General features: G+C 40.5%; 1 protein-coding gene across 9 annotated transcripts in view; it reads right to left on the bottom strand.

The window, feature by feature from the left end:
• EBF1 (EBF transcription factor 1) overlaps positions 1–24,898 on the bottom strand; it is a 268,328-nt gene that overhangs the window by 65,599 nt on the left and 177,831 nt on the right. For 5 of the 9 annotated variants that reach the window (XM_064387562.1, XM_064387566.1, XM_064387564.1 and 2 more), the window contains exon 9: positions 3,512–3,645. In XM_064387562.1, the coding sequence (XP_064243632.1) occupies positions 3,512–3,645 (134 nt within the window). The remainder of the gene's footprint in view (positions 1–3,511; positions 3,646–24,898) is intronic. The other 4 variants (XM_064387563.1, XM_064387567.1, XM_064387565.1 and 1 more) reach the window with 1 other exon arrangement.

Here is a 24,898-nt window from a genome sequence, read left to right as displayed (position 1 = left end):
AATGTCTTTGCATGCCTCAATTCTGGGCATCCAGATGCTGCTTAATAAGCCTTGGTTTGCAAAAAGAGGGTGCCTACTCATTTTTTAAAAATGAGTCAGAGCTCCAAAATAAGCACTCAAAGCCTGAGACTTCCAAAATCAATAACAAACATAAAAAGCAAAATAACAAACTGTGTCACAGAATTTGATTCAATGGTAAAAAAAAAAATACACAAAAAAGCCACCAAACCAAAAAAATCATCCTCTGTTTTTGTGCTGTACAAAGGTAAAAAAAGAAAAAAAGATGTTTCAATGCTTCATCTTCTCTTAATATAAAAGAAAAAGAAGTTGTTTCCAGCTGACTCTGTACAGCTGCAGGAATGTTCTTGGCAGGAAAATGTTTGAAGAAATAGTTCATTTTAAGCAAATATTGTGGAATATTTATAAGAAACTAATTTTGTCTTCACAATCATGTATTTGCCCTGCAAGTCGACTCTCAGAGTCTCAGCACCCAAGAGGAGAGAGAAACAAGCAAAGGTTCTTATCAGCAGCACCGACTTGGAATATTTGTGACCACGCAGAGACCCAGAACCTGGGTGAAACGCCCCAAATTCCAGCTCTGTGTGTGTGTGCACGGCACAGACAGGCAGCAGAGCCTGTCTGGCACACAGAATGTTTGCTGGGAGACTCTGAGCACACCCAGCATGTGCACACGATAGACCAGCGCTGTTTGTTTGGCGGTTACGAAAGTCCCTTGGAAAAAAAAAGGCATTAGACAGCCCATTCTGCTGGATTCTAAAAATACCAAGGGCTTTTAAAGTCATTTTTCTAAAGCAATATGGGAGGTAAGGATTAATTGAACCTACTGGCTTAGGGTATCTGCATTTCTGCTCAAAATTAATGTGACAAATTAAGTTTTTATTTAGTTCTCCCTGGCTGAGAAAGGTTGCAATTATGTTAGAGTGTTTACAGCTAAAATATATGTTTAAATAATAAATATGTGTTTCAGAAACCATTTCAAACCTCCTTTTTTAACACAGTCAACTCCATTTCAAGCATATAAATATTTCAATTACAAAACTTGAATACATGTAAAATAAATTAAAAATATATTATTTACATTTCAAATTATTTATAACATGCTGCTTGACAGCAACAAATTCTCTCTTAAAAGGAAGTTGTTTGGGGGTTTTTGGCTCTTAACTTTACTTCTGAATTAGGGTAGGATTTATATTTTAAATATCCATGCAGCTCAGGTATTTACATGGATTTTGCTATAATAAAGTCTGAGTAATATAGGACCTTTACGATAATTACCCTCACAGCACCTCTCCAAAGAAGGTGACTAATCTTATTACTGTTTTGGAGAAAGGGAATTGAACTTTAAGTAGATTATACGATTTGCCCAAGGTCCCATGCAAAGTCTGTAGCAAAATGATGCTTAATTTCAATATTAGACTTCATCCCCCAAACCACCTGCAATTATAGCTGAAACTGAAGCTGAAAAAATCCACATGAAAATGCTCTGCAAGACTGATTCTTTTTCTTTGGTCTCTGCCTATCTGGTTTTGTTTGGGATTTTCTGAAGCCCCGTTAAAATTATGTTTTGTTTGGATCCATGAAACAACAGGATGAACTCTAAAATTTGTCCAGAATTCAATGACAAAATAACTTGGCCAAGTTTGTTCATAACTGGGCCTTACTGGCAACTCGGGATGAGCCTGCTCCAGTTCTGTAATGGACTCAGATTCAGAGGTTTGACAGCTCAATTTTATACTCTATTAAAGTAAAACAAAAATATTCTTCTTGGGTACTGAAAATTCCTTAGACATTTTTAGAAATGGGAAGGCAAATGAAAGAACTTATTTTGTGCTTCATAGGTGGCTTGTATGTGTAATTTGAATTATTTATAGATCACTATTATTTAGGGATCACTCAGCTCATGCATTTCTGCGCTTGTTTACCGTGTTTATCTGCTTCTTTTAGAAAGAATGTTCTTTTCTCCTATATGATTTTTGACTGCTCTCATAGGTTATGAAATGAGAAGCAGTTCTGTACAAGGGAGGCAGTGAAAGAGTTGCAGCCCATTGCAGCATTCCCACACAACAGATTGGCTTTGGTCTGGACCCCCTCTAACATTATTAATTCCATGACAAGGCCTTGCAACCATCAGCAACAACGTTTTGACCAGCACTCAGTCTCCTGAGATTAGAAATTGACAATTAATGGCTTCCACTAATAAATAGAATCAAGATTTATAATGAAAGATCCAATTCTGCAGCACCAGAATCAGAGCAGTTTCCTCCCAGCCCCTTCACCTTTCCTGTTAAACGTCTGCAGCCATAATGGCTTCAATACTAACACACAAAATGCTTACACTGGGCCCAGGGGGCACTTTCATGATCACATAAGGGCTTCAGAATAGGGCTCATTTACTATCCCTCCTTCTCTGGAATGTCCTTTCATCCACACTTGTCCTCAAGTGGAAGGATGAGAGAGAGAGAGAGAATAGTGAAGGACATTAGAGAATACTCTTCACATGGAAAAAATGCTGCCATATGTGCAATGGAATCAGTAGGGGGAATGTGCTGGATATAAATTAAGCTGTGGTGTTGATTTAGGATTTACAGGATGTAAGGTAAAGCATCAGAAGATCCTCTCACCATTGGGAAGTGTTGCACGGATATTTCAGGGAGGCTGGGGTTTTTTTCAGTATTAGAATAATGAAAATTACAATTTCTTACTAAACCTCAAAAATGCTTTTGGAAAGCCCTAAGTTTAAAACATAAACCTTTCCTTGGAGCTGTCTCCCTGTGCCAGTGGGGGAACTCTGCCATGGTTTCTGCAGCCCTGGCCATGGCCAGTGGGGTGATGCTGCCTGGGTTTTAACTTTTCACGGGTTTTTGGGGAATGTTAGGCTCCATGATTAATTATGTCCTGGGAAAATACAGGATTTAAGGAGCTGGGAGGAATAACAACAGCAAAAAAAATTGATAAGAAACAAGGAAAGAGTTCCTGTGAAACTACAGGGGCCCCTGCTAGGTATGAGGAGTCCACTGTGGATACAATGTGGTGCATTTGTTTGCTGCTATGAAAATGATATTTACACCAGGTGCCCAGGCTTTAGGGATGTGCTGTTCAGAGGTGCTGAATTCTGCAATCTCCACCTCACTGAGCTGCAGCTACCAGCAGCCAGTTTCCCTGGAAAGTGGGATCACCCAAATGTTTGTTTCCTGTGGACCCTTAGCTATTGTAGTGCTAAACACAGAATTATTCACATAGGCCTTTATCCTCCCCTTTCCTTGGAATAAAACCCACTGAGCTAAATTCTGGGCCAGCACAAGATGCAAATCCCCTTGGCTATAATGGGTTCCTGCCACAGGTAAATTTGACTAATTATTTTCATAAAACTGAGCGAGGCAAGGATTCGTGTGTCGACATTTGTTGCTGATTTAGCATGTGGCCCAGAGAAAGGACAGGCTGGCTACAAGGAGACAAAGCTGTGAGACATTAGCTATGAGACAACACCTACCTCACTCCAAACCAGCATGGTGCCGAATATGACCTGTAACCCATCAAAGAAATTGTCTCCTATGATGATGACAGTGGCACCTCCTGTAGTCCATCCTTCACTTGGACTGATGGCTTTGATACATGGTGTAGCTGCTTTTCAACACACATGAAAAAGAGAAGTATTCTGCTGTTAGAACTGGATTTTAATGATAGAAGACGTGAGAAAAATAAAATAAAAGGAGCTTTCATTTCCCCCCCTTACTAACACAAAGATTTCAGCAATCACGTTCTTTATAGTACATATGCATGACCTCAAACTCTATCTTTGGAAGCATTTTTTTCCTTAATTAATTTCTGTTTGGTTTTATTATCTGCATTGATTTTTTTTTTTTAATTCTACATTAACAAAAAAATCACAGCATGAGGGGTAGAGACCAATTGGAAATCAGGACACATCCCTTTTGTTATTGTATATGAAATGCACAAGACCTAAGTTAATAAAACAATCTCCAGTAAGCTTGCTTTATTATCCATCAGAACCCAAACTCACCAAGGAAACTCCCATAAACATTATGGAAAATATTGGCAAAATTAAAAAGGGTGTAACCCTCAGCATTTCTCTAACTGTTCTGCAATCAGATCCAGGTTGTCCAGTATTAAACCATCCTGCCCTGATTAATTCTTTGGCTACTACAAAAAAAACAACACCCCACAACCAAAGCCACAGCTTCCATCCAGTCATTCCAGTTGTATTGCATCTACAGGATAAACAAGATGTGTGTGCAACACATTTTGCCATATCCATGGAGTCTCACAGCCACTTTCTTGGCATTGTATCTACTCAGAGCCTCTGAGAGGATGTTGAAAACTCAAGTACTGCTCAAATCTTTGACTAAGAGCTTCTGGTTTAAGACTTTGTAAGCAGAAGCAGCTCAAATATTGGTGGGCTGGGGCAGTATAAACATTCACACATTGATTCTCCTCCTCTGCAGCACAGGGGCACCTTGGAATTTAACAGTGTTGAAGCAACAGAAATAACATTACTGCAAAAATAGTCAGCAAGCCCTGTGTAACTGGTACTGTGGAGTCTCAGGGTGGTCACACAGGTCAATGGAAAGAAACAATTTCACCCAAGATGCTACCAACTTTTCCTTGCACGAGATGAGAATATGGCACTGGTAACATTAGATAACATTTTAAGTAAAGCAGGTATCTCAATAATTTCGTTACTCATGGAAAACAGGTTCAAGGAGAAGCATAACTCCACCAGCCAACCTCAGTGCTGGAAAGAATGATTCTTTCCTGCAGATGTGAAGCCAGAGGGAAGAGGCTGCACTGCAAACCCAGGAATGGGTGCCACTGCCCAATTTTAGGGTCGGTGGCATTTGGCTGTGAATTGCTACTTGATGGAAAGGCTGATTGAGCTGTTAATTCGGTTTGCAACTTTGATTATCTGATGATATACTCAAGGACGAGCACTCAGGCACTTTCTCAGGTATGGACTTACTAGGAAGACGGGGATATTAAATCCACTATGTGTTAGCACCATCCAGGATAAAACCCTTACCCTCATGAGTTACTCAGCATGGCAGTGTAGTGAGTTACTTAATGAGCCACAACCCCTGCCCTAAATTCTTCTAATTGTAAAGACAGGAAATTAATTCATTCACAGAAGTCTAATTCAAAATGCTCCAGACATAATGTGCTAAAGAGACCCAGGGCATCTTTATGATTCCTCAGTGAAGTTCTGGTTGGTTGGAGCTGATTGCAAGAGGCAGTGTGGCTGCTGGGAAGCTCCTTCCCCCAGTCCCTGGGCAGGGTGGGTGGGTGGGGAGCTGGGAAGCAGGAGGGAGCTGGGAAGGGAGCTGGGAAGGGAGCAGTTGAGTCACCCTGAGCAGTGTTTCTGTGAGCACTGCCTCAGCCTCACACCACTGGGGGTGGCAGGCACAGATGGGGAGCAAACAGACCCCAGCCCTACCTACAAAAGGTTGCAAGTGTCAGGACAAACTTTTCCACTACTTAAGCTGATGGGGATGCCAGCTCCAGGCAAAAACACAAACAGGCAGAAAAAAAAATCATTACCCTACCCCAAACTTGGCAGAGTACAGCCATTAACTTTTACATGAGCTAACAAAAGAAACATCCTGACATTACCGTCACAAAAACGTAGCACACACAGAAGTAACTTCAATATGTTTAATTTGGATTCAAATTACTTGCATAAAACTGTGCATAAAAACCACTGAGATGTCCAAAAGCAAATGCTTTTCCTTCAGCCAAGCTCACACCAACAGATTTCCAGTGAAAGCAGCTTTTCAAAATGCCATCTAGCCCTTTCACAGAATCAAACTTTTTCATAAATAAAAATTAAAATCACTTCCAAATCACACCCTTTCCAGTATTCCCAGCTGATTGTGGACGCATACCCCCTACAATAAAACCCAGAGATAATCAGTTTCCCATGTGTCAGAGAATGAGCTACTTTTCTTAAAGACTACAAGCAACATTTTTTTTTCCTAAATACCAGTGAATAAAAACTATTTGAGACCATAAGCATTAACAGAAAACATATGCAGGCTTTGCTGAAAGGGTTGTCAAGCACTGGAAGAGGCTGTCCAGGGAAGTCACCATCCCTGGAGGTATTTAAAAGCCATGTAGATGTGGCACTTGGGGACATGGTTCAGTGGTGGGCTTGGCAGTGCTGCGTTTACAGTTGGACTCAATCTTAGACATTTTTTCCAACATAAATGACTCTACAATTGAAAATTATAGATTCAACTAATCTTTAAAGTGAATGCAAGATACTCTTGTGCAGTTACAGGACCCCACAAAAAAGTTCTTGCTATTTATGTTGTGATGTTCTTTGTGCTCCCTTTGTTGCACTCAGAGGTTCAAGTTGCTGCCCTGTCTCTGCTGCCTCATGTATTTGATTGTAATATTTTATAAATGTATTTGCTTCATATCAAACACGTGCCAAGTCCCATCCATGGAGCCAGGGGGATTGAGGCAGACACTCAGGGCTCTGTGCTGAGCTGGGGCTGTCAGTTCTTCACTGGGACACTCTCACCTGCAAAGCCACTGTGACCAACAGCACATGTCACTTCATTTAAATATGTAGAAATTGTGCTGCATCAGTGCCTCATCAAACCTGCTGGCAATAGCCCAGGACATCTCCTCTGAGGATAAAGTCAGGACTTGGTGGTTTAATCACCAGGGCAGGATGGTGCACTTTGCAGGCCCAACCTGAGAAGGAGCAAGAGCACTGTGCATTCCCAAAAGATTTCATTATTTTCCCCTGTCACAAAAACCAGAGGGACTCCCCCACTTTCCCCACACAACTTCCCTTATTTTAAGGTGCAAGCGTCTGTAAATGTTGGAAGGGCTGCAGGAGGTGCTGCCCAGCCAGGGAAGTGGCTCTGCAGGGCTGCATCCCAAGGAGGACGTGCTGAGGGAGGCATCCAGACTGCTACCTGTTTTTGAGGGCACAAACCATGTTTATACAATGACATATTTGCAATGACCAGTGGCATTCAGGACAATGGTCTGTCTCAAACTTTGCCCTTCCCAGGCCCTTTGCTTGGAGCACCAAGGAGGATGGAACTGGGTCCTGTTGGCAGCATCAGCACAGGTGACACTGGGAGGGGGCAAGGCGATGACCTCAGCTCTATTTATGCCCCTGGTACAAATGTCTGGCCAGCTCAGGCCCTCTGCTTTTCATACTTCTGCTCTTAATCACTTGGCAATGCTCAAAGCACTGTCTGGAAGGTGTTTACTTCTGTGCAACCCTAGGAAAACAGAGCTAGGCAGAATAATCTTTTCACTGGAGGCCTTGATTTTTCTACATTTTATTTGGGTCAGAAGACAAACCAAAATATAGAAAACTTTTTTTTTTTTTCTTTTCAGAATGCCAAGTTCCAGAACCTCTATGTAGAATTAACTTTTTTTCAATACCTCCAAGAAAAACAAAATGTTTTGTTTCAAAATATTATCACTTCTCATGCCCTTCTGTAACTCCAAAGCAGCATTTCTGAAATGGTGTTTTTAAAACAAATAGAAAAAAAGCTTACATAAAATTTAGCTTTTTCTGTAGAAACAGAGTTTTTAGTCCAAGTCTGAAGCTTCACTGATAACAAAATACAGTGAAGGACTTTAGACCAATCCTAACAAAGGCAGTAAAGTGTACATGATTGATAACATGAACAGACTTTAAGTCCAGGAAAGAATTATATAAAAAAAAGTAATTGCTCATTCCTACACACCTGAACTTTCCTCTTGTTGCTGTTGAAGGAGCAGCTGGAAGCCAACTGCAATAAGAACCAAAGAGTTTGGTGGCCCAGTTATCAGACAGGATTTTCAGACTCTTTGGTGTGAGTGTCACATTCATTGTGTTTTCAGAACAGCTGGGCTGAGGGAACACCAAACATCTCCCTCCAGCTGCAGCAGGACCCTGCAGCTCCTGGCTGAAGGTGATGTGGCCACATCCTCCACCTGCTGAAATGGCCTAAGGGTTGGGAGCCTTGAGCTGCTCTCGTTCTTTGCACAACACCAGGGCAAGTCAGAGCCCCCCTGTGACAGGTCCCACCGTGCTGCTCCCGAGGCTCACAGACAGGGGAGGCAGAGGAGGTTCTGCAATCCCAAACTTACTGAGACCACTGGGAATCCTACCACCAAGGGGCCTATCAATAAATGTTTAGGATTTATGAGCAAAAATCTTAAAGGCTCCAAGAGAAACAACGTTCTTATGAAATCTTCATTTTTCTCAATGTACACACCGTTAAAATCTTATCACCTCACACAAAGGATGGCAGGTACTCCAGCACATGGGGAGCAAAAAAAGGAAAAGTTTTTTGTTGTGCGCTGTGTGTGCCGGTGTGTTCCTGTGTTCCCACACTTCCCAGCTACTGATACACAGGGATTTTTCTTCCCTCAAACTGTGACAATAAAATGATTACCCCGCCACAGTTTAGCATAATGGTTCAGAAACGCTCGTGGCATATTGCAGAGTTAAAGTGGAAATTATTAGGTAGCTCTTCTTTGTTATAATAATGATCACTCCACAAATAAAAGCTCTTCTCCCAAAGGTACTGCAAGGCACAAAATGCTAATTCTGAAGATTATGTGTGCGCTTTTATTAAATATTACTCTGCCCTGTCTGTTTGAGGGCTTCACTGCTCTGATTGTTTTATGAGTGCCATGTTAATGTCAGCCCCATCTTGCTAGCAGCAGGCACACATTTTAGCTTTTGTATGAGAGTTGATCAAAGGCCACGTGCTGAGGGAATTGCTGAGAAAACACGGACAAGCGATAAAAATCTAACAGATTAATTGGTTTAAATTTCATTTCAGGGCGTTGAACTTTGGCTCAGGACACAAGTACTACACTACCAGTCAGGGCCTAATTACCACATTTCCAATTTGCCTCTGAACAATGCTTGGCAGGGAGAATAATAACAGGACTAATAATACTAATAACAATAATAATAATAATAATAATAATAATAATAATAATAACAATAATAATTACTAAACAAGAGCAACAACATCTCCTCTTAGCTTCTTGTACATGTTTAACAACTAACTTTGTGTGCAGGCAATTGCAGGAGGAAATTCCTCTCCCCCACACCACCACCCACCTGCCTCCTGAGCATTTCTACCTGCCTCAAACAGCACCTGATGACAGAAGAAATAACAGACAGCCTCAGGAGCATCTGAATTTACAGAATCAATAATCGACCAACTCCAGCCCCTCACAAAAACACACTGGATGTTTCATACCCTTAATTAGGGACCTGCATTTCTAAACAGAGATAGCTTTTTATCCTCCAACAGAAATGATCTGTTCCACTGATAGAAAACAGAGGCCAGAGGGAAAAAACCATATTTACCACAAAGTTTATGGGTGGCCTTGGAATAAGGGTTAATTGAGCTTAGAGGTAAATGTTCACTGAGGTGAATTAGTGGGATGCACAGCTATCAGCAGGGCTCTGGGACTGCTCCTATTTAGCTTCTGAAATGTATTTGCTCTATGATTAATATCCAGTTTGTGCTGGTGACTGTAAGAATGACCTTGCCTGCAGTTTTTATCATGAAGTGTGGTTTCATCCTCTATTATTCCATAGATGAGGCTCTGACAACAGTTGCTGCATCACAACAGGAGTTTAAATGATAGGGCACATGCTTTTATTTTTCTTCTCTCTAAGAGTATCGTGACACGCAAGGAGAGTTGCATAAAGGCAGTTAAAACTGGGAATTAAGAGGAACAGGGAATTTATGTCTCATCTTAGAGGAAGTACTGAAAATATCTGGAATTTAATTTAATTTTCCTTTTTTTTCCTTGGGTAAAACCTAATTCCAGGCTAAATAAATAAATGAGCCACAGATTAACCCACAGTTTATGGGTCTGATCCTGCAACCCGTTAAATGCTTTCACCAAACGACTGACTTTTCAGAATATCAACACAAATCAGTTTTAAGCACTCAAAACCATAACTTATGGAAGCTGTGATTCAACAAACCACTCAAGTAAGTGCTTTAAAACCCCGCTGAAGAAGTTGCAGGATAAGGAACTCTGTTTTTAAGATAGTTGGGCCCTGTGAAAGCTCCCAAGAGCTGGGCAGTGGGTACAGAACTGGGGCTCCCATTCCACAACAGCCTTGGGGCATGTGTGGACCCCCCTGTGCAGGGCAGGGCTCATCCAGCCTCACACGAGGACCAGCACAGCCAACACAGCAATGCCAACACCTTGGCCTCAGGACTCGGCACCAATTCTGGGACCTTTTTCCAATTTAAAAGAATCAGCCAAATATTTTTTGAGGGGTTGAGCTGGGCTGTTTTATTGACTGGGGAGGGGGATTGTTGTGTTTGGGGTGATTCTTTTTGCCCTAAATAATACCCTTTTTCCTGAGAAGTGGGAATTGTCAGGCTGCTCACTACTCTGAGCATACTGAAAGGGTGAATCCTAAAAATTCTGTCTGCCCAGGCAGTGGTGCCATTCCAGGCTGGTTTGTGGGGCATTGCATCCAGTAGAGGCAGCTGAAAGCAACTGAAAATTATGAAACCAGCCAGGATGGGGAAAAGTGCTCAAGATCAGCCCAAAGGACACTTCAGGGAAAGGGAATGTGGCAGAGCTTTTATGTATGTTACTGGAGCATTAAATCTTCACTCTTAAGCTAAACAATGTGTTTGCTGCTTATCTGGGTGAAGTGATGATCTTCCTGCCTTCCTTTTGCGTCTCGAGCCGGCTCCGTGGCCCATTCTCTGCTGACAATGAGCAGCTGCTGTGCAGGAAACAGGGCAGCAGAGGTTTCCCCCTGGAGCAGATAGCTCCTGCAGCTTTGTGCGACACAGGCACGAGGATGTGATGCCCTGCTCCCCCTTCCCAGCTCCTCGATATTTGGGGGTTTTAGCATATGCAAGCCTTAAAGATTACAGCACCCTGCCAAAAATGGCAACCTCCTCCCGGTCCTTCATGACATCTGCACTGGGTGAAATCACTGAACCAAAAATACACGCGCCGTGCAATCCCTCCAGGATGGGGGAAGGGAAGGAAGGAAGGAAGGTTGCATTTTTTCTGTTTTTCAGTAGTGAAATTAAAGGTCTTGGATGTGATTTTCTGCCGAATGTTTTGAATGCACGGTTCCCATTAATGGGAAATGAAAATGTAAATTACCTGGGATAATATTCCACCTACAATCAATACTTAAGCCAGTGTTTCTCTTTTATCCTTGCTGATGCCTCAGCTAGCAAAGTTACATTTCATGGAGTCCTCTGTGTTTCTCTTTCCTTAATGATTTCCAAAGCTCTCAGTTGTTGATCAGTGCCTGAAAAATGACTGCATGGAAAAAGGAGGCAATCCAGAATAATGAGAGACCTGTTACCAAAAAAAAATCTGCTCTGTATTTTACTTACAATATTTCCATAAAATAATAATTTAGTTATCTCTCTATGATTGCAAGAAATGTATTTTCATTCATTCTCTTAAACCCTTTCACATCACAGAGGAAGTTCTGTGAGTTTCTTTATTTATTTGGGTTATGTTTTTATTTTACTTTAGGAGCTGCCTCCTACTTTCCAGAAATTAATAAAACAGTCAGAGTCCTCAGTATCTCCCTGCAAGTCAGTAAAACTTGACTCTAAAGAAAGGTCTGTCATGTCTGTTTGGCAAATAATAAATTCCCCAAGAAAAATGGAACGTTACAAACACACTTAAAATTATGTTAAATTCAATATATAGGTTCAACCAAACATTAATATATACATATAACCAATACATGTATTATTCTTCTTGAAAAAAAAAACAACTGCACTCTCTCTAAATAGATATATTTCAAGAAGCCTAACAACTTTATTTCTTTTTTTTTTTTTCTAATGTGCTACTCTGATTTTTTTATTCCTAGGAAATTTTGGGCTGGCTTTAAGCTCTAGTTTTTGCATTCATTATTTTTGCCCCTGAATTGCAAGACTTTCATTTTGAGTCAGCCATGAAGAAACTGCTGCAGGTGGCTTTGGCCAAACATTGCCAAACGAGTGCTTGCCCCTCAGCCTTAGCACTCCCTGTGCTCTTGAGCAGCTCAGGTGCTCAGGGGTGCACAGACTGGGCCAGGAGGAAAACCAGACCTCCAAGAATATTGCACAGGGCCTTTCAAATCTTGGCATCACCTCCAGCTCCACGACTGGGGACGGGTTTGCTCAGACTTCAACACCAAAGCAGTGACTGCTCTGCTCCCCCAGGGATGTACAAATGTGTTTTGAGCCCCAAGTGAGATTAATGTTTTACCATGAGCTCCCAAATTATTGCACCTCTATTCCTTCAGCCCTGCCTCCACCCCATGGTGTCACTTTCAGAGGAACACTAACAGTGTGTGAAAGCCAAAGGCAATAAACACCACGTAGGGGACTGAGGTGTGACACATGGATGGGATTGCTGTATCTGAGTATGGGCTCCAAAATTTTGGTAATAAAACAGTGAAAAAAAATCATATCTGCCTTTGCCATTTCAATTTCAATGGCTTTCTACCATCAGCTTCCCTTATGAAATTATGGAGCCCAGCTAAGTCACTATGTCTACTTTAAAAACAATAGGCATGTGCAGAAAGGAGACTGGTTTAGTGCACTGAAGTTTTAAAATAGTTGTACTGTTGCAATTTCTGGGTGAGAATGGAGGCAACCTTGCAAATGGAAGCCCAAAATGAGTACTATACATCAGGCCTAAAAGTTTGTCAAAACAAACATCTCTGCATAGTTCTCATACTCCAAAACATACTTAATTCACTGGTCCTTCATGATCCAGCAAAGAATTTTATATTTGCTAAATGTTAACACTGTGCTTTACTGCTTGGCTGAACCCCAACCCAACAGAAGGGCAGGTGGGTACAATTTCAAAATTCCTAGTTTGTTTTACTACCAACCCTGGTCCTGTTTCCTCATTTCCATTTTCCATCAGTACCTTAACAAAATAAATCCCTTACAGTATATCTCCCTAGAGTCAGAACACAGGACAAGACAAAATCCTGTAAGGTGCAACAGGCTCAGCATCCAGAGCACAACAGGGCTGAGCCTTGATGCTCCAACACCCACTGGTACATTATGGCCACACTGGCAAGGTTCAGTTAGTGAAACACAGAAACTATTCTAGATGAAACAAAGGGTTCAATCTAAATCTAAATTCTCACTGCCAGACTAAATACTAGTATCAATTATGTTTTTATGTCATCTTTCACTATCACAAAGAAAAAAACCAAAACCCCACATCCCTCAAATAAAACCCCCCACACACATTACACAGCATAACAATCAAAAATTCACCTGAGATGAATCCTACAGGAAACAAAGAATTTATTTTCCTGATAAAAACAAGATTCAACTAATACTAATTTGTAGCTGGGGTCTCTTTGTTCAGCAGAATTGAGAAAGTCTGCCCACAACAGAGAGCTCACAGTAATCATCTTTCAGAAACAAGAACAACCCGTGCAGAAACACAAAGCAGCTCTGCCAGGGACAGGGAGTGCCTGCAATCCAGTTTCTTCAAGGGAAATTCAAGTACCCTAAGAGTTCTTATTCCTCATCTGATTTCTCTCACAAATCACAGGCTCTCTAATGCAATTTTCTGGAGTCTGAGAATCATAAAGTCAAATATGAACAAGTCTAGTGGAAAATCTGTGACGCTAATCTTGGCCTACGTTGTACTTTTAACAGGCACTGAATTTGTGCACCGGATTATCCAGATGGCCATACAGGAATCATCCTGATAGGATTAAACCTTTGTGCTGAACTCTGCTCCATCTGTTCTGGGAGGTTTGCCTATTGCTATCAGAATACGAATGCTCAGCCTAGGTCCAACACCACGACTGAAAGCACCCGTTTACCACACACACACACACACACATGTGTACATGTGCACACACAGCTCCCCAAGTGCTTCATTAGTAATGTGAGATGAAGTTACCCCGAAGTTTACCACTAAAGAAACATATTGGTTTTATTACTGGTTTGAAGAACAAAGCGCGCTATATCTAAATTCAAACAAAAGAGCGTTTTTGTTGTTGTTCTGGGACTTGTTCAATTCATTAAACCATAATACTGCCATAAATTTATAGATGAAGGCATGACTAAACATAAAGCAGCAAGGCTCTTCATCTTTGAAATCTATTAGTGTATGAGGATGTATGACACAGTCGCACTTTGAAGATGTCATGGTTAAATATTTCAGATTAAAAAGCAGCCAGCAACAAAACACATGTGTGCACACAGCACTGGTAGCTGCTCTTTGCAGCTCCATCTAGTCACAGCCCAAGAACAAAAAAGTAATAATCAGTCCCAGCAAAAGCAAAGCTTATTCCCATTAATGTTTCTTTCTGCTTTTATTATCTATTAATGACAGTGTCCTGCATTCATTGCTGCAGCCTGCCAGATGCAGCAAAGATCCATATTCATCATGGGCAAAAATTGTGTTTGGGCTGTCTCTGACAGGTTACGTAGAGCTGCCAATGGAGGGACCAAGGTCCATTGCATGGCCTCGGGTTTTCAGGCCCTGGGCCAAGGGGACAGGTAGGGGATCTGGCTTTTCTGCAGGAAAAGCATCCCAGTGATCAGAGGGTGTAGCTATATTTCTGTTCTGGCCAGAAATACTCAGAAAAATAATGAGTACCTGGGATGGAAATGGTGGATACACAAATTAATTAATATTATTGTTATAATATTATTATATAATTAATAATAATAGTAATAATAATGTTTTTATTATTGTTATTAGATTAAGCAATGCAATATAATCCTCAGCCTCTGTTTGTGATGGCAGTGGGACAGAGATGGAGGCAATATAACCTGCACTGCATTTCAAGCAGCAGCCGTGACTGCCTTGCACAGACTGAGACCCCCTTGTCTCTGTTGTGTCTCTCAGACTGTTCCTTCCTCTGTTCTTTGTGCAGGGTCAGGCACCCCCTCCCAGCCATTTAGGCTTTACTTGCAAACACATAAGCATAAAATTATATTTATAGTTCATAGTATCTGTCCAGCAACGACACCACATAAAACCAGCACGCTGAAAATCTGAGTGAATACTTTGGACCTGAGCCTACAAATGCTTAGAGAAGTTGTTCTTTCAATGTCCCTGATAAGCCATGCTAGGTTTTTATTTATTTATTTAGGGCTGCATTCAGACCACCTACCTCAGGCATTGCAGCCTGTCAAACGTCAGACTCCAGCTCTGGCTCGGTGAGTCAGCCTGCCTAAATTAGGATCCTCTTTCTGCTATACAATAAGCAGAAATGGGAAGACACCTCTGCATGCCTGGAGACCCAGGGAGTTCCATGCTGGCTCAGGAAAGTACCAAGGGATCTCAGCAGGACGATAGCATAGGTAGGGAGCAGCCAGAAGCAACCTCATAAAAAATATTTGGCAGCTGATATTGAGCAGGCACCTGACTCTGGGCTTTCCTGCAGGCACCTCTGCTCAGGCTCAGGGCTGAAGGAGGAGGCAGCACTCACTGTCACCTTCAGGGTCGCAATCTCAGAAAAGAGTAATTTTCCCCAAAGGGCCCCTAATCACAGTAGCTTTACCTTTCAGTGTCTCAGAGAGCCAAACATGGTCAGAAAAATTTCTTTCACCCCCACTTCTTCTCCTCAAAGACCCCAGGGAGTTGAGCAATGCTCTCACCTGAACGTCCTGCAGGGAAGTGCTGTGACCTCAAACCCCAGCCCATGCACTAATGCTGCGGCTGGAAAGATGAGCAGTGCTGTGGTCAGGCAGAATTTGCTCCGAGTGCTGGCCTTCCCTCTGGGCATGGATCAGGTAACACCAAACCTATGAATTCCATATGCAAGCCCAGGTTTTCAGGGAACAGCAACACGAGCTGTCTGTTCAGCCTCCAGCAGTGGGGAAAGATCCAGCACTCCACTGCCATTTCACAACTCAGGCGGGACCTCTGTGGGAAAAGCACTTTGCTTTTTCATGGGATAGATACTGAACCTCTGAGAAAGCTGCTACAAAACCATAATGATATGGTATTAACCAAACATAATTAATTCCGAACTTCCTTACGCTCCCAGTGCTAACAGGCACTTCAAGGGTAGTACTGCAAACAGCACAGAGGTTCCTGCAGCACCCGGGACCAGATTTTTGGAAACATCCACAAATCCAATTCTTTCAGTAAGCAACTAATGGAATTTTCAAAGTACCTCACAGACAGATAGAAATTCTGTAGCCAGAGTTGTAAGAATCCCACTGAACACCCACCTGCAGCTTTAAGCACCACGAGTTTGGCTTTAGGTTCAAGAATTCCTGAAAAAAGCCTTTGGGATACCTATACTCTTGGATAGCCATTTGTATCATAAAAATGGGTAAGAAGTTTAGAAAACCCTAAATATCCACATCATGAAGGGCAGTATCTCATTAAGCATTTCACTGTGACCATTGTACCATAATTTACACATATAAATGTTCTAATTATTTTTGAGAAATAACCTTAAACTTCTAAATTTCAGACAAGTTTTTCATGAAACTTTATTCCTGATCTTTTTAATAAACCTCCTCGCTTTGCTCAGTGAGGTCATAAACCAGCACTGCTTATATTACAGTCACTTTCACGCTAAAGATTTGTTTTGTCACAAAGAGAACTATAAATTCATGGAATGAAGGTGGAAAGCAGAAAGGACTAATTGTGACACACAAAGCTTTCTGGTTATGCTCAGCAAACAGTTTGGGCTAAGATTTTAAAAACTACTTTATGAAGTTCTACTACTAGCTTTAATGAAAGCACACTTTTTGCAATGCCATACACTCCCAAAAATCTTGTACTCTGGATCCGGGCCAAACACAAAGCCTTTCTTCATTCCAATATTAATTATTAGTAGCTTATTTTTTATTCTTTGCTACTAAACATTAATAACTTTCAAATAGCAAACCAGATTAGAATAACAACTCCAAACATCCCACCCTGGTGGGCTCCATTTTCTGCATCAGTGTCCTGGTTTATGCTATTAACTCATTTCCTTGCATGTGGAGGAGCCTTGTCAAATACTCATTTTTCTGGGGAAACACTTGGCAGACAGAGACTTGAATGCTCACACCAATCCTCTCTCAGTTCAGTGACAAGATGAGTTCATTATTTGCAAAGTTTTCTAAACTGAATATTCTAAATGACAATCTTGTGAAAAATTTTCACCTAACCAAACCTTTAATTCTGAGATTGTTATCACTGAGTCGATTCACAGCTTTGGACATAAGTTTCATGGGAGCAAAGACCTTTTATAACCACTGATTGCTTTGGGGTATTTAAATACTGGGGTGCTCAACATGAAACATAAGTGTCCATTTATCTGCAAACTGCTGTGAACACCATTTTCTTTGAACATCTTACAACATCCAGATGAATTCTCAAAAAATCACTAATTCTTGGCCTTCAACTGCCCAACCACAATTCACAAAATTATTTTCCTTCAAAATTTGCTCAAAACAGCAGGGGAACAGAGTCAAAAAAGTCTCTTTTCCCACCATAACACCAGTAAATCATTTTTCATAATGAAAAAGATAAATTAGAGAAATTTGTTCAGAAATAGTATTAATCATACTACAATAACATGATGTTTTGTCACTTCCTGGTGTGCCCATTTTGGAAGGTTGGAAAAGCAACGCCTGGCAAAACTTCACTGCCTCAGTGGAGTGTTTCTCAAACATTTCTCCAATTCTAAAGTCATTCTTCTCCCCTATGATGCCTTTGTATTTGTGACATGGTGGCCAGCAAAGCAAAATAAAATGTAGTCAATACTCATAATCTATGAATATTCATTTCCTATTTGAGTGCATCTGAATGTTCCCCTGTTCTGGTACCTGTGAAGTTTCTGCCAAACAGGGAAGTTAAGCTTTTTCTACTTGCATGACTGTATTCCAGTTCCCATGAGATCTGGAGATCTCAAACATTTAGCAAATGGTTGGTCAAGCTCTCCAAATAAGAGCCAACACTTATGGTGGTTGGAGAATTTCCATCTGAACTTTCCTCCCTTATGGGTCTGCTGCAACAAAACAGTTTTTTCTGTGTAAATCTGTACAAAAATTCAATGGCAGTTTTCCTCCTGTTTGCTTTTTTTTGTAATTTTGGGAGCACAGTTCTGAAAGCTCCTCAGGGGAATTCACAAAATGCTGTCTATCTTCATCCAGGTGCTATTTTTCCATGAATTCATGACATCCTCATAACAATAGAGGGTAATAAAATATCACAGCTTGACATCCCTTAGATATTGGTGAGGAAGGGCTGTTTGGGGGCATTTTATTTATTAATTTGATTTATTTATTTAGTTAATTAGTTGAAAAACATAAAGGGCAGTTGCTCATGGGTAGAAACTGACACGTCTTTGTAAAATCGAGGTGTTTCCCATTCCCAATTTTCCTTTCTCAATTAACTGTGACCCTAAATCTCTGATAAATGACTGTCAAGGGAAAATCCTTTCTAACTGTGGCAATTGGAGTATTCAAATTTGCCTTTTCAGAAGATATTTCCATGGACATTATGTAACAGCAATCCTTTCATTCATGACTAGAATACCTCAAATGGTATCTCCTAAGTCTCCTGCAGAAGTGTTAACACAAATATGTTACACAATAATGTTTAAAAACAAAAAAAATGCCACAAGCTCAAACCTCCAACTTCATGCAATAGCTACACTTTAATGGCAGAACTGAAATTCTGGAATCTCCTTGCCTAAACTGGCCATTAAAAATCCATTTTCATTGTTTAAATCTTGTTTTCATTTAGCCTCAGACTAAAAATAAATTTTGAAAGATTGGAATTGCTGCAGCCAGATATTCCAAGCTTTTGAGTACCTCTCCATAGTGGATGATTTATGACCCAGACAAACAGAAACAAAAGATTTTCTGCTTTTTGTTTGGCGTGACTGGCTGTGAGAAGGGCAGCTCCACCTACCCACCCACCCAGTTCTTGTGCAATTCTCAGTAATATCCAAGGAGGAATAAGGGATCTGGGCCTGCAAACAGCAACTCAGCTCTGGTGAAGATTAAAAAAAAAAAGACATCAGAAAAATTCAGCGGGGCACAATTTAGTTAACTCAGTTTTGACTGCCTAAATTGGAGCCGTAAATCCTAGCTCTGCCATGTTTTCCTGATCTGTTGGATCCCAACATTTCACTCCTGAAAAGACCATTTTGATCATCCAGCCTGACATCCTGCACAGCACCCATCAGAGAACTCCATCCTCAACCATGTGAGGAATTACTCAAACCTTAACCTCTCCCTGACCTGCCATATATTTTTTTGGAAAATACCAAGTCCTTACTCAACATTTGCAACAGAGAACTTGACACAGTACTGGAGGCTTACTTCACTGCCTTCCAGAGTTAAAACCTTGCTAAGATCATCAAGAGCCTTCATCTAGCAATTCTTTCAAGTAAAGCATCTTAACTCTCTGGCCATGTTTTGTCTCTTCGGAGGGACAGATGCTCCAACTCCACCCAAGTTCACATTCTGAACTAATCGAGCCTTGGTGTTCTCACTTGAATTAGAAATTCCATCTGATTATGAGAAAAAAAAACTTTGTTTTGAGGGTAACAGTGCACTGCACCAGGCTGCCCAGAGAGGTTGTGGAGGCTCCTTCCCTGGAGAAGTTCAAAACCTGGCTGGAGGTGATCCTGTGCAGCCTGCTCCAGGCAAACCTGTTTCAACAGGGGGTTGGACTGGATGGTCTCTAGAGGTCCCTTCCAGCCCCAACCATTCCTTCATTTTTGTGAAACAGAATAAGTCCACAGGGCAGTGAAAAGGTTAATATTATACACTCAGAGAGGTCAAACTCCAAGAACACATAACAAGCCATTATGTTAAAAATTGCCTGAATTTATGAGTCACTGCATTTATGAAGGAACCGATATGAAAAAGACAACTTGGCAAAAATAAAGAAAATTATTTCCAGCTTGAAGTTTTGCAATCCTTCAGTATATCAAGGCTCACTTACTGTTATTACTATCCATGTTGTGCAATGCTCTGAAAGTCACATTTTTTTCCCCTGTGTATGCATAGAAATGTCCAACAACCCAAGGTATTCTTCCCTCATAGAAAATAAATTAGAAAGCAGACATAACTCAGAATAACATACAAGATCCCCTCAAGTAGAGTGGTAGAATCCTAATATTTTTTTTCAATATTTCCCTTCTAAATAATAAATCAAGCCCACTGCATTTCTCTATATGGAATGATATGATGCAGAAAAAGCTTGTGTGTTTATATTTTTCATATAATCACAAAAACATTCTTAAGCTCAGCACTAAACTATAACAGGTGCTTCCAACCATGGATGAAGCAAGTCAAACTTTAATATTTCTTTGTTTAAACCTGGCCATTTTTTAATGCAATAGTCCCTAACTTTCATGAACAACATATACCAACTAAGGGTGAAATATATCAAGTTTTAAAGGTTAACCCGTCTCAACTTGCTAAAATTTTTGCTTCAGTCAGTATTCTGCTTGGAATGACAATTTCATCAACTAGCACAGAGATAGGCACCACAAAGGAATTGAGGGATAAAATGGTTAAAATGGAGCTGATCGGGTAATCCTCTTCACAACTGTACCCACTGCCCAAAATTTAGTGGTTAGAGTTGTGCCAGAGCCACTTAGGGCACAAGAAGGAGGTCACCAAGTCAGATTTCTGAGCATCTTTCAGGAATCACCCACCACGTGCAACTGAATTCATGGTATTCAATGTCTGTCCTCAACAATTCTGTTACTGGCAGACTAGAAATGAGACCTAAGGGCAGTCAGCCTCAAAGCTTTATTTTAAATATTATCCTCTCAAAATTGTTTATAAGGCGAGGGAATTATTTCCTTTTTTAAATAATCCAAACAGAAAGCACCTAATTCACTAAGGCACAGCCTAGCAATCATTTTTGCTTTCAAATCTGAGGACTCTGTGCAGTAACAGTGCTTTCAAATTTGCTTTCAAATCTGAGGAAAATCTCTGTGCAGTAACTGTGATCTCTTAAATGGCCCAGAATGGGCAGGATTGGCAAGAAAAACTCTTTAAATGCCCCACTGCTGACAAGAGGATCTACTGTCATGTGCAGCTGAGGAACAGCCACTACTGCTTTTTATTTCTTGTAGGAGGTTTTGCACCTGCAGACAAACGGTTGGAGTCACTCAATGCTGTCATGAGCTAAAACAATATTGTAAAAGCTTGGCTTTCTCCAGTACCACAATAGAGTGATGAAATAACCCAGCCTTGCACTATCCTTCCCAATTTAAGGCAACCAGTAGTAATGGTTTTGCTACATAATGACTTATTTTAGATGTAAACACACAGAGATTTATGCATATTTCACATTAAAATAACAGCAGGATGTTGCTTTGGAAATTGTTATCTCCATTTCCACCTGCAAACTCTGATATCACATCAAATCTTTTGTGTCTATTTCTACCCTGCATGTTTCATCTGCTACTGCTGTTGAGCTGACTCAGAACCAAATAGTCAGCAAACCTCACCATCACCTAATTCTTCAGTGCTCTCCCATGGAGGAGGAAGGAAAAGAAAAAAGAAATAAAACTGTCCCTTTAAAACCCCAAGCATTTAAGCTGCTTGTCAGTCGTCTTCCTGACAAGGCCACTTGAATGTATTCAGGAATATTTGCATAAATGCTCACAGTGAGTTCACCCTGGCAGCTAGTGCTAATGGTACATAAAGTAATTTAGTCACTTCTCTTAGGCATCCTGTCAGGGTGATAAGCACCCCCTCTTTGCCTTGTTGCATATTAGATCATTAGATAATAAAGTGTTAGAGCATGCAAACTGACAGGGTCTCAGGGACTATCATTTTTCGAGGGCATTGCATTCTGCCAGCAAGGAAAAATAATAGAGAAACTGATGCTGCAATTGGCTTTACATTCTTGTAAAGATGTTCAAAGGATTTGGGGAGAAAAAAGAATTTTTACTTTGCAGTGATATGAGAGTTTTAACTGGAAACTTTGCTGTGGATTTATTGCTGGTAAACTTGAAAAGAGTTGTTGCAAGCCCTGCCAGAACTTTCCCCTTCCATAAGTTCATCACTTAAATTTCATTGGGAAGATTTTGCTTTTAAAATTGACACCCTGGGATGAACTACAAGCTGAAATATATCCTACTGTTGGGGCCTGTTGGCTCTTGACTATACATCTTACTATATATATAATTTGGAAAGGTCAACCACACCGGCTTTCTGGTTTACCATAAATATAAAACCAGTGAGGATCCAACTATTTGTGAATGAAAAAGTGATAATTATTGAAAACCACAGATTACTGTGGCTTACCCTATTTATACCACACAGAGATGGATGAAATAATAATTGCCCTCTGCCAGCTATTACTTTTAAAAGATAGATATATTTATTTGAAAGATTAGCTGCTTAACCCACTGGCTTCAAGGGGGCAGCGTGTGGACACAAAACCAGCATCTTGGGTCCTGGTTATAATCAGAGAAAGGAGCTACAAAAAAACCCCTTCACTTTACTGAGTGAAAAGTCTGATGAGCAAGATATAAATAAAGATGTGTTGGATGTCCCAAAAATAATCCAGACTACCTGCTAATGAGATGGTGAAACCCAAATGTGGAGTCACCAGGCTCCTGAGTGGCTCGGAAGGTGCAGATTTCTTTCCAGCTTTTTGGCCCCCAAAGTGTCTTTTAGGTGTCACATAAACTGTAACTCCATGTTTCAGAGAAGCAAACACAAGATTGTAAGGAAAAATAAGCTGGATATTGTCTAGTTAAACTCAAGAACAAGCACAGTTTTCTACATCCTGTCTCCCCTTTTCCCAGCCCTCACAGTCAAGCATTCATCCCTATTGCCACCAGGTATTTGTGTTAAGAAGTTAAACGTCTGGAAAAGTGCACAGGAATACATTTGGTCAAGGGTATATTATAGTCAGATCCCAGATTTTACAAACCTGTGATGAGCAGTTGCTCACCAGAGCAATGAGCCAGAGACAAACCATGACTACGTTCCCTTCCCATCTCCCTGCTCATGGATACAGCTCAGGTCAATCTGTCCTTCCCTGAGGGAGGCAGAAAAGCTGGGGACAAGAGAGGCAAACAAACTGCCTCTGACACAATCCAAAATAAAAATTCCAAAAACTGGAGAAAAATAATGCATTTTGTGACTCAAAGTGAATGCAAAAAAATATTTTAGTGGAGGAAACTGTCATCTGTTCCAATGGGTCTCATCCAAAATTCAACAGAATTAAGCCTTTTTCTTTATTTTTACTTATTTAATTAAGTGTTTTAGATACCTAATAGCATCATAACAACAGTTGGTGGATTTTCAAATTTTTTTTTCCTGTTTCTTGGACTCACATGTTCAGAGAATTCTTGGAGAGCTGGACTGAAGGATTTAGGTTAAAAACAAGGCTCCACCAAGCCTTTGGGAAGAGAGCAATTTTGTAGTGTGAAGGTTGCTATTCAAAAGTAAGAATTTATTAGCAGTTGCTTTATGAGGTTGCTTGAGAGGTGCCTGAGAACGCAGATTAGAAAAATCACCTTTCCCACAAAATGTACACATGGAGATATTTTGCAGATGTTGACTTTTAATATCAGCACAGTAACTCAGGTGTGTGCAGCTACGTAAGCAGAGAATTATCTTTTTTTTTTGTTTTGCTTTTGCCAACAGAATCCCTCAGGTTGTAGGAGTGGGAACGACAGCTGTGGTAAAATGAGATACCACCGTGCATGAGAATAAGGGCATTTATGTAAGAGAAATTAAGTACTGCCTCAACCAAAAGCATGCACTGAGAAGACTGCAATGGGAAAAAAAAGAAAAAAAAATATGGCAACTACTTTAGTAGGAATACAAGAAAAAAAAAATAGGAGTGTTTTTTTAAGACTTGAGTTAATGGAAAGATTACAAAGTTGAACAGAAAGAAGTTTCCCTTTGTAATGCCTTCTGCTAATTAATAAAGACAGAGTTCATACATTCCTTATAAATTTCAGTAAAAATTATGACAGTGGTTTGTTTATTAAATTAGGTTGTTGGCAGGATGAAAAAAAATTCTATAACATGAATTATGGCTGAAAATGGCTCGTAGCCTACATAAAAAGTTAGAGCTAAATAAATACAGATGTAAGTTATGTTTATATAATGAGAAACGCTGCTGAGCTAAGAATTTTAGGTTAGTAAGTGTGAACTACAGACCCGATTCTGCAAACACTTATCAATACCCTCAGCTTCTCTGACACAAGAAGCCTCATTGATCCCAACAGGACCATATGTGAACATAATCTTAAATATATGCATAAGTGCTTGCAGGACTGATGCCTGAAAGCATAAACAGAATAGAAAAGTATTTCCACAGGAATCCACTGAGCAGTAGAAACCCACACATTTTCCCATTTCTCAGCATTAATAATTTCTTTTAACGTATCTAGTTAACATTTCTCTGAGTGGCATTTGCTTTCCCAGAGAAAATTTTATCTGGTTTCTTCAAACTCTTTGGAAAAATCTATTTAATTATTCATCAGATCCTTGGCAAATATTTGTGAAACAAACCAGCATAAAGGACTGGTGCCTTCTACACTCAGCTACTTCAATGGGAGCTGAGGGTACACATCTCTTAGAGGGAGCAAGCACCTATTGAATTTAGGATTACAAACAGCTTTGAAGACAAAGAGCTATTCTACCAAGCTGGAACAGGGAGAGGGGAGTGAAATGCCCTCTGTTTTTGTTTTGTTTTTCAGCAGTAGTCATCAACTTTGAGGACAAAGAGCAAAACAAAACATTAATCAAATCCAGATTTTTCAAAGTACATTTGCACTCAACAACTCCCATTTTAAGCACCTACAGTCACCAGCAGATGTTCCCTTCCAGGACCAGCTGACCTTACAGAAGAGATTACTGTCCCCAGGCTGCTTCCAGCCACGTGCCCCCATCCCACCCTTGCTGGAGTT

The sequence above is a fragment of the Passer domesticus genome, chromosome 13 (assembly GCF_036417665.1).
Source record: "Passer domesticus isolate bPasDom1 chromosome 13, bPasDom1.hap1, whole genome shotgun sequence".
Classification (NCBI taxonomy): Eukaryota; Metazoa; Chordata; class Aves; order Passeriformes; family Passeridae; genus Passer; species Passer domesticus.
Note: the sequence above shows the minus strand (reverse complement) of the source record. Positions and strands in the feature narration are given on the sequence as shown.